General features: G+C 34.3%; 2 protein-coding genes across 3 annotated transcripts; one reads left to right on the top strand and one right to left on the bottom strand.

Annotated features, from left to right (window-relative positions):
• Window positions 1–303: 303 nt before the first annotated feature.
• On the bottom strand, window positions 304–5792 carry LOC120070573 (mitochondrial outer membrane protein porin 4). Of its 2 annotated transcripts, none has more exons than XM_039022365.1 (7): window positions 5588–5792; window positions 4155–4235; window positions 3675–3742; window positions 2594–2704; window positions 2305–2391; window positions 1201–1409; window positions 304–1039 (listed from the first exon to the last, which is right to left on the bottom strand). In XM_039022365.1, the coding sequence occupies exons 2-7, from the start codon at window positions 4201–4203 to the stop codon at window positions 733–735; spliced, it is 831 nt and encodes a 276-aa protein (XP_038878293.1). In that variant the 5' UTR covers window positions 4204–4235; window positions 5588–5792; the 3' UTR covers window positions 304–732. The 2 variants fall into 2 exon arrangements, with proteins under 2 accessions (XP_038878293.1, XP_038878294.1); XM_039022366.1 differs by lacking the exon at window positions 5588–5792 and adding an exon at window positions 5405–5550.
• A 2203-nt stretch (window positions 5793–7995) lies between these two features.
• Window positions 7996–8748, top strand: LOC120071984. The gene has a single exon (XM_039024414.1). It carries the CDS (start codon window positions 7996–7998, stop codon window positions 8746–8748), a length of 753 nt encoding a protein of 250 aa, XP_038880342.1.
• The last annotated feature ends 1848 nt before the right edge of the window (window positions 8749–10596 follow it).

Here is a 10596-nt window from a genome sequence, read left to right on the forward strand (position 1 = left end):
CAAAACTGAGATTTCATTTAACAAAATTTATTTAAAATGTTTTTAAGAACTATTACAATAATTTTGGCATATACCCCATAATTTCACATCTCCGAATAGCTTCTATCTTTTTTAATTAAACAATGAATTCAGTCATATAAGTTGAACCTTGTGAGTAGTATATTGTGCCAAAAGTGAAATAACAAGATTCTGTGTAAATAAAATATTTTCCCATGCAATTTACCCGTATATAATTTTCCCCACCATTCTATGAAGTTGGGAATATGCATGAATGAAGAAGCTAGAGACCAAGAAAAACATCCATGGTGATGTGCGGAGGAATGCACAAGTAATATAAAGGAAGAAGTGTATGATGAACCCATTCGATGTTCACATTATTCCCAACAATAGAAAATGAAATTTGAACAATACAAGAATAATACAGAACCGATTTCAGGATTTTGAAAGCAACCTGACGCTGGAGAGAATTGTCGATCTCTTTAGCACTTATGCGATATGAAAGTGAATGGCAACATGGGACTTGCAAGCAAAATGTTGCTCCTCAATATCCTTTTTTTCCCTCCAAAATTGGTTCCTCTAATCCTAGTTATGCCTCAAAATAATATCTCATGAATACACGGAAGAAAACCACCTCTTCCAAACACATTGTGAAATTCCATAATGAATACTTTAGGGGAAAACCGTAATGAGACCAAAGTCATGAAACTTGAATGATCTGGCTGGTTCTTTAAATCAAGGCTTCAGAGCAATAGCAAGGCCTAACTTGGGAGATGAATCGATAGCTTTTGAGTCGTACTCAGCTGACAGAGTTACCAAAGATTTTGGCCTCCATTCTCGCTGGTAGAGCATAGCAGCTTTTCCTTTGTCGGAGAAACGTGTTTTTATAAGAGTAATTGGATCCAGAACATGAGAACTTCCAATGGTAAAAGAGTTTTCGAAGGTGGAGAACTTGTGAGTCATTTCGGCGGCTACCATAGTCTCATTAAGGGGATCCAATGAATGAATATAAGATGCCTTCAGAGCCCGTCCTTTGTCAGTCCTGCATCAACATTGCTTACTTTTAGTTCAAGAGCAAAAGCCATACAGAAATAGGGAGGGAAATGAAATCAAATTCAACCCAACACCCCAAAGTGAGTTTACAACGATTAATTAGTTTGTTCACATACTAGGAGCCACAATTAGTGATTAAGTAAAACTTACAGAATAAGAGCCGCAGAAAAGTCTGACTTATTCAAGCTGATTCCAGCATTGTATTTTGTGAATGAAGCAGAAGTAGTATCAAATCCCACATCACCACCTAAACTAAAATTCTTGCTACCGATTGCAGCTGAAAATTCCAAAAGTGGACTGGGGTGGAGACCAATACTGGAATCAATGGCCGCATGAGGGTGGAAGTACTGAATATCCAGCTGCAGTATGCCATACATAAAGTCATTATCATGAAACTCCAGCTAGTATTCCGTTTACAGTCAATAAATCAGATAACTCCAAGTACAGAGATCATATGCAAGATACTATTGTGCTTCCCACAATTCCAAGATTTAACATTAAAAAGCTGCAAACATGTTGGCAGAGCAGCAAAACCCCAGGTATTGTAGGATATAATACCCTGAATCAATATGGTTTAGGACATATACACCACCAATAGAATCAATTTCAGAAAAAATATGTTCAATGATACTTGCGTAAGTTTTTCCAACATGTCCAATCACGTTTGGAAGTGAAAAACAATAACGCCATATCACACAAACTGAATTTTGGTTAGACTGATATGTAAATGGAGAATCTGAACGATCAGTGAGTATCAGGGACTCGAGAGTCGAGACACCCTGTTACACCAGACCTACATGGAATGAAGGGTGTTTTCATCTGAAACTGATACTTTAGGTGATATTTCATAATCTATATAGGTTTGGTTTTTGTTTCCTAAACCACCAATTGAAGAGTAAAAATATTTATTAATAACAAAAAGAAATACTTACAAACGATTCCTTTTTTACACGGTAGCAATTTGCATCGGTTCCTTTATAGTTAACTGGTTTATAACAATTGGTCAACTTTCAAATTATTTTCAAATGTTTATTTCATGCAATAGTTAATCAAATAATTTAATCTGACAAGCACCAAGTCATTATGTTATGATAAACTGCAAACATGAAGATGTAAGCTATTATAGTCTAGGAGTTAATTTTCTTCAACTACATAATGAGATTCAACTGATTTTAAGATTTCTCAAATTTGAACATCAACGGTGATGATTTCTTTCTTTTGAAAGAAAAAAAAATATCCATACATTGCACGAACCTTGCCAGACTTGTGATCAGGTACTCTGAAGCTAAGCGTGGCCTTGGTAGTTGGTAAGATATCAGTCACGGTCACTTTTGTAGAAACCTGAAAAATGTTAGATTTAGTAAAATATCATTGCCTTTTGGCTTAGAACTTAACAACTATTTTTCCTGAAAAGTATAAATAGAAAATTTAGCAACCTAGCAAGAACAACCCCCCCACCAAATAAATAACAGTGGCATAAGCCTACATCTAAAGTTCATTAAAAAAATTAAAATAATCACAAGGAGAAGATGTTAGTCATTACATTAGAATAAGTATCAATTTTCACATCCACGGTTGTCTTTCCACTCTTGTACAAGGTACTGATGTCACCAATAAAAATTTGATCCCGCTTCAAACCTGTAGCAGTTAGTCCCTGCATTATGTAATTCAATTTGGGAAGATTAGATCAAATAGGTTTATAAAGTAGGTTAAAGAAAAGCTAAAATTGCATTTAGAAAGAAAGCCAAATCTTGTCTTCATGCACAGGGATTATATTCCTTCTCATTTTGGATGAATACCGATGAAAAGAAATGACATATAGATCACTAAGGAATCACTAACGTAAATGATCCCAAAATTTAGATTGAAACAAAGGAAAACTAAATAAATATAGAAGAATGAGAATAGATAGGCTAGAAGCCTATTTAGGAATGAGGTTTTTTCTAAATATTCAATTGGCACGCTATTTCCTGGACTTAGTTCTAGACATAGAAAAAAAAAGGCATAAATATAATCTGATAGTCAAAGTGCTAAAGCAATTTTGTGAGAAAAATTATCGGTCGACCATGTAACTAGTATTGCTCACATGAGTTGCCAAAAGAAAATAGGAAAAATGACGACTTTAAAGGTTAAAAGATCCAAAACAACCAGAACAATGGTGGTTGCATGAATGTAGATATAGATCAATGAAACTTCTGATCATGAAAGATGAAACAAATTGATGAAAGTTTTCCATGTCTGATATTGATGAAGCTAGAACTCCAAGAAGCAATTTATAAAATTGAATATAATGAGTTAATATGCCTAGGAAATAAAGGTACATGGTAGAACAAACAGATGAGTTTTCATAAATTTGACCTGTTTGCTCAGTTCACTTGATATCTATACATTTCATATACATAAATGAAACTGTTAAACTACCATCAGTCGCGAACTCACAAAAAAGAGACAGTCAACCAAAATAAGGAAACTTCAACTTGAAAGTTTCAAAGTTACAGATCATTTTAATATCATTGAAAGAGTTAAACAGGATACATCATTTGCAGTTTAGGAATTTGTCGATACAAATAAAGAAGACCATTTAATCATGAGAAAGAATCTAATGAGTTTGAACCAAGAAATACCATTCCATTGGAGTTCGGCAGTGATAGGGTAAACTTGTGATCGAAGTTGTAGTCTTTAGTCAAGAGGTCTGCAAGGTCAACATCAAAGTGAGAGTAAGCTTTGGAATTTACAACTATGCCAAGCTAGAGCACATCACATACAGATCCATGTTTCACACCAGATATAATTACAGGATATAATTATGACATTCAAAAAATATATATTAAAAACAATTTTCATTGAGAAAAATAAAAGAATATATGGGTGCAAATACTACAAGGGAAGACCAGTCATTAGTGTCATGACTCATGATTCATGCAAGATTTTAAGAACCACTAAAACATTTTCTTTATGAATAGCATGGAAGGATATTAGTAGTCATTGAAACAAACCCTTGATCCAAAAACAATACAAAAATTGAAACAATCCAACTATTAAGAAATAGAAACAAGTCAACATAAGCATCGCAGATACACAGGGAAAATGGATAATGTATGTACCTCTGGCCTTTTTGCCAATATCTGAAAATGGTGCTGGAGGACTGCCCATGATTCCACGAAATGGTCAAAGTTTATAAATTCCTGAAAAACATATTGAGAAAGGAAACAATTAAAGGCACAGTTTTATACCATAATTAGGCCAAGCATAGATTTTAGGGAAGAAAAGAGCACAAACACTGTCAATCAAAATTGATATAGCAGAATAAATATTAAAAGAGAAAAAAGAAAACCAACAATCCAAATTTTCTCCAGGTATGGACCTCTTAAAAAATAAAAGAAACCCAATATAAATGGAATAAAAGCCATGTAATAGTTTGCAGATGGCAATGAAATACTGATACATATAACATGTGTATCAGATTTATTATAAGTTTATAACAATTATAGATGTTACACTTCCATTCTATATTGTCATTTCCCAAGATTATAGATGTTACACTTCCATTCTATATTGTCATTTCCCAAGACAAAAACAACAAAGTTTGATCATTATACATTCATGCACAAAGCACCATCTAGACTAGCAACCTAAGGAAGCAACAAGCTGAGGAATAAAAGAAAGACGCAGGGTCTCATTTAGTTTTCACCATCCATCAACAAAGCAAGGGAAGCTCCCCAAACCTACTTTAGTAAGGGCCTAACGACTGTTTGTAACCAATAACAATAGTCACTTTTAAAAAAGTTCCTTGTGTCAACATCTTTTTGGAAGCATCCATTACAAACCCAGCAGAGCGCAGCATACAAGTGGGGGGAAATATTTCAATTCAAGCAATTCACATCATAAAGTAACCTTTTGGACCTTGGTTGATCAATCTCTTTCTTATAAGGCTTTTCCTAAATCCTACTTCCATTCAAATGTCTCATGAGGTAGCATTTTACAAATTAACAAGGAAATTCCCCCACCATGTTTTCTTCTCAACACGAAAAAATGACTAAAGCATCTTCGAAACTCTACAAGAAGGTAATCTAAGAAGCAATCTACAATTAATGATTAAAACTCTGCATTTCAAAGCATTGAACAGATAAAATGTCACTGAAACTTTTGAATCCTTTTCATTTCACACAGGACACCGTTGACAAACAAAGGCCCCCCCTACCATACAGAAAAGGAGCTAAAATCTCCATTTCGATAGTCGGCGGTTCTATGATTAAACGACGTATATCGCTAAATGGAGATCAACTGTTTATACGAATTAAAGAAACATCATAAACGAAGAAACAGGCTGAAGATCAAACAAAACGAGAATTACCTAAACCTAAGACGAAGAGTAATGAGGCAATACGCAAGGTAAACGTCTAGCTTAAAAGAAATTAACAATTAGTTCGCTAAAGGGCGATTGATTTCCAAGGATTCTCATGTAATCTCGAATCAGCTAAGTCGGTGGAGGATTTGAACATCAATACATCGGAAAATAGTAAAGAAAATGACATACCCGCCGCGAATTAATCGAAAAGGTTTCGGAGCAGGAATCGCCTACAAGCCCCGAGTCGTGAAAGCCCTAGAGAACAATGATGTCACCACACTGTATCGATTATCAAGCAATGGGCGACGAGGAGGATGCCAGGTTGGCGCCTGCGCTGCTGACTTGGACGTTTTTAATTTGGCATTGTTGTAATCTGAGTCAGCGATTGAGCTTCCAAATGGAGGAGATGACAGCAGGAGGGAAATGGAGAGAGGCAGATTGGCACTTTAGGTAGGGCGTGCAAACTTTACGGTTTCCTTTCCCTCATTATTATTTTTTTTCTAATATGTATTTCTTTTACTTTTTAGAATTGGGCTTTTCAAATTAGTCTAAGAAGAGAGGGTCGCTAAGAGAAATATCAAATTTTAAAGTTTTATTTAAAAAATAAAAAATTGTTTCAAATATAAAAATAACAAAACGAATTTAAATAATAGAAAATAATAATTAGTAAATGACCAAACTACCTAAAAACAACTAAATTAATTGCAAATGAGAATTCAAATATACAATGCTTCAAAAACAACTTGAATACCGCAAATACACTGTATCTAAGCATTCCATAAGTAATTACCTCATATGGTCTTTCACACTTCTGGCTGACAATAAGATGCATGCGTGCGAGGGAAGTCTATGACTGGAAAATTTCACAAAATAACCTAAAAACCAAAAACTTTTCTATAAATGACATATTCCTACAAACTTATCTATGACTGACCTTTTTTCCATGTGAAATACCAATTTTATCTCCAATTTAAAAAACTCTCAGACCTAGCCACATTCATCTTCTTCTTTCAACGATTTCTTCAGCGATTCATTGAATATGTATTCAACGCAACACTAACATTCCACCAAAACATTTATTCTCAACTAATATTATACCAATAACATTAAATGACATTGATATCCAAAATGGAAGGTCACTCTCGGATATTTATTTTCCGTCGAATTCACCACGAACTTCTCTCATTGTTCTCTTAGAGTTTCAGTCCAACATCCTCATTATCGATCGCTTTCATCTTTGTTCATTTCATTGTGTCTTTAGGTATAGAGTAAGATTCGTTCGTTAGATCCAGAAAAGGGAGAGAATGTAAGTGATATTCTACAGTATTTCTTGTCCCATATCGCTTTCATAATAAGTGTCATTTAATATTAAAGGAATTATCGTATAGTAATATATAGATGACCGTTCTACAATATAAACACTTGTTTAGTATTATATAGATGATTGTTTAGTATAATGTAAAAGATTGTTTATATAACATAAAACCGATCGTTTAGTAGTATATATGCGATCATATATATAATACTAAGCAAACGCTTATAAAGGGTTAGACGATCGTTTATCGATTACTAGGCAATTTCTTTAAATTTGATTGGATATTGCTTAAAATTTGCTAATCCGATTGCAGATTAATGATGGTAATTCATATCTTTGTACAATTTGTTGGGGAATGGGACCAGTCTATAAGCCATTATGCTGGAGGTTATATGAAAGGTCTAAAGATCAGAAATGATATAACGGTCAGTGAATTAGTGAGTATCATGCACCAATGACTGAATATTGATTAAGATAAATGTTGTTACAATTTATTGGTCCCAGCTCCCCTGATTGACATAAGTGATAATTAAGACCTTAAATTTTGTTTAGAAGGTAGTGATACATCCTGGATGTCGTTATTTGTATCAGTTACACCTCGTGAAAGTCATGGAGTACACACAAAAAATATGTATCAGTAGTACAATTCAACGAATCAACTCATTCCATCCAATCAAAACTTTGGGTTTGCAGCCATTCCAACACGTAATATTCCCATCATGTCTTCACTAGATGATCATATTGAGCCATGTAAATTGGGAGATGATCGAAGTGAAGCTTGGTTTGATCACAAAAATGAACCCAGATGTACTCCACAATTTGATATTGACCATGAATATGGACAATCTTCAGGACCACAAACTTCTCTAACACCTTACATTCATGTTCCAACCTCACCTACTCCCGTCCTACCAGTGGTGATGTCTTTGGTTCAAATGCATTCCATCGTTCGAACCCAACCATTTGTAGATGTACCTAGACCATCAGATGACCCATCATATGATGACCTCATCACAATACCTCATGACTGTCTGAATGAAAAGCATATAAAGGTTGATCAGATTTTCTTTTCGAAATATGACTTGTCAGTTAAATTGTCAATGCTTGTAATAACAAAAAACTTCGAATACCATATAAAGAAGTAAATGAAGAGCTTGCTAAATATACGGTGTTCAGTGGAGGAATGAAAGTGGAGGGTTTTGTGCAAAAAAAATTGAAAGAAAGTGATTCCTTCAAAGTGACGAAATATCCAAACAACATACGCCGTTCTCTTGAAAGGAAAATGGGCAATCATCAAAAAGCAAAAAGTAGGGTTATTGGACACTTAATCAAATCCAAATACGAACAAGTTGGTCAAACATACCTCCCGAGGGATATAATTGAAGATGCCCGAGGAGATTTTGGAGTGAATATAAGTTACGAACGGGTTTATCGTGCTAGAGAATATAGATTGGTGTTCGCACGAGGGTCACAGAAAGGATCATATATTATTGTTAAGGCATATGACGAGATATTTAAACTTGCAAACCCGGGTGTAATCTTTGAGGTTGAAGTAGAGGATGAACAATACTTTAAGTACGTGTTCATAGCATTTGGTCTGTGTATTAGGGGTTTCTTGAACTGCATCTGCCTAGTAGCCGTTGTTGATGAGACCCACTTGTATGAGAAATACAAAGGTATGTTGTTAATAGCAACGTGTATTGATGGCAATAACAATATATATCCTATTGCCTTCAATATTGTAGTTTATATGAACGATGCATCATGGACTTGGTTCATGACTCATTTGAAGGCTTCAGTAAGAGACATTCTAAATTTAGTGATTATATCATATCATCACATCTCAATTGAAAAGGTTGTCTCCAATATATTCTCTAATGCATTTCATGCCCTATGTATATACCATATTCAGAATAATTTGATGGATAGATTTAAGAATAAGGACATAATCCCACACTTCTACCTAGCAGCCAAAGCTTATAAAATGTCTGAGTTTCAGATGTCTTGGGCTAAACTCTATCAATATCCCGGGTGACGACCTATCTTAAGGAGATTGGATTATAATAGTGGGCAAGGGTTTATCAAATCCATTGTAGGCATGACAAGATGACGACAAATATAGTAAAATGCCTCAATAGAGTGTTGAAAGATGTATGATAACTACCAATCACAAAACTATAGGAGCATATTCATGATTGGTTACAAGATTGGTTCTATGTCCGGCGTACACATGCAATGACATGCACAAGTATTGCAGTTGTTTAGGCAACGGGTATTCTTAAGAAATCAGAACTGATGTCTAGAACATATCGTGTTTTCTTAGTGGACATGCATATAATCAATGTGGATAATGGATATTTGGGGGGAGGGGTTGGTTGATTTTCGTTCATGAGCATGTACTTGTATGGAGTTCAATTGCATGGAGATCTCTGCTCCCATGCACTAGCTGCCACAACTCTTAGAAATGTTAATGTTCAAATATTATGTGCAAAATGGTTTACAGTTGAGTGTGTTCTTGCTACTTATACAGAACCAATCTTCCTTGTTAGATATAGATAAGAATGGAGTCGAAGATCAGATTTTGAAGACTTCAAAATTCTACCACCAGAAAAGGTACCAAGTGAGCGTCCACGTCAAACCGTTAGGATACCTTCTACTAGAGAGGAGCCATGACAAATCCACAGGTGTACACAATGTGGTCGAGGAGATCATAATAAGAAAATGTGCAGATAGACATTAATAAGACCTAGCATTGGCCCAACTAGGCTCGATGATATGTAATTTATGGGCAATCATTTACTTGTTTATGTGCGATTGTTTACTTATTTGTGTGAAATCGTTTACTATTTGTGGGTAGTCATTTACTTGTTTGTGGACGATCATTTACTTTATTATGGAGAATCATTTAGTTATTTATGGGCAATCGTTTAGTTATTTATGGACGATTGTTTAGCTATTTTTGGGCGATTGTTTAGTTATTTATGGATGGTCATTTAGTTATTTGTGAGTGATTGTTTAGTTATGTTTCTTTTTTTATGTTTTTTATTACATTGTTTTTAATATTATTCTATTGAACATAGGTATACAATGCAAATTCAATTCAAGAAATTCAAGTACAGATTACCATATATATATTGATTAGTCCACAACACATTGTTTTTTAAACAATTCCATATTGTTCTGTTCTAAGCTATTCCTATTTGTACTAGTTACAATATATTATGCAAACTTAGCACAAAAATGCCACAATTAAGAGACTTGGAATGTTGTCTTTGACTTGTTCACTTCCCATGGCCCGTACTTAAAATTTCTATGTCGTTTGTCATATCTGACGGAAATCAAAATTCAAGGTATTGATTTGGCCACCAACTGAAGATAACTATCAATTATGTCGCTATCGATATAGTTAGGCATGTAGTCAAATACATCGATAGTGCACGTTTCTAGATTGATGGCAAGCATAAGTCAGAACTACACTATCGCATAACAAAAAACTAAATGATTACATAAAAAAAACTAAATGATCACATAACAAAGAACCAAAGATCACGTAACAAAAAAATTAAACGATCGCATAACAAAGAACTAAACGATCACACAAAAAACTAAACGATCACACATCTTTATCTAAATGATCGCGTAATCAAAACTAAATGATCACACATATTTATCTATACAATTATTTAAGTTTCTCTAACTGATTGTTTAGAAAATACTAAACGCTCTCTTAGGATTCTCTAAATGATTGATTATGAATGAATACACGATCATTTAACAAAAGTTGAGATATCGTTTAACAAAAGGTAGATGCGAATCCTAAAGTATGAAAGCTCGAATATCAACATGCATTCAAGGAGAAAAGTCACGTACCTCTCATATCACG

Source organism: Benincasa hispida, chromosome 2, assembly GCF_009727055.1.
Source record: "Benincasa hispida cultivar B227 chromosome 2, ASM972705v1, whole genome shotgun sequence".
NCBI lineage: Eukaryota > Viridiplantae > Streptophyta > Magnoliopsida > Cucurbitales > Cucurbitaceae > Benincasa > Benincasa hispida.

What these genes read in the sequence shown, in the direction of transcription:
- LOC120070573 (XM_039022365.1), bottom strand. Translation starts at nt 4,203, where the DNA reads ATGGGCAGTCCTCCAGCACCATTTTCAGATATTGGCAAAAAGGCCAGA. An exon ending in AAATTGATACTTATTCTAAT is followed by an intron (nt 2,392 to 2,593) that starts GTAATGACTAAC and finishes AACATTTTTCAG; the next exon opens with GTTTCTACAAAAGTGACCGT. An exon ending in CTGATCACAAGTCTGGCAAG is followed by an intron (nt 1,410 to 2,304) that starts GTTCGTGCAATG and finishes GGCATACTGCAG; the next exon opens with CTGGATATTCAGTACTTCCA.
- LOC120071984 (XM_039024414.1), top strand. Translation starts at nt 7,996, where the DNA reads ATGGGCAATCATCAAAAAGCAAAAAGTAGGGTTATTGGACACTTAATC.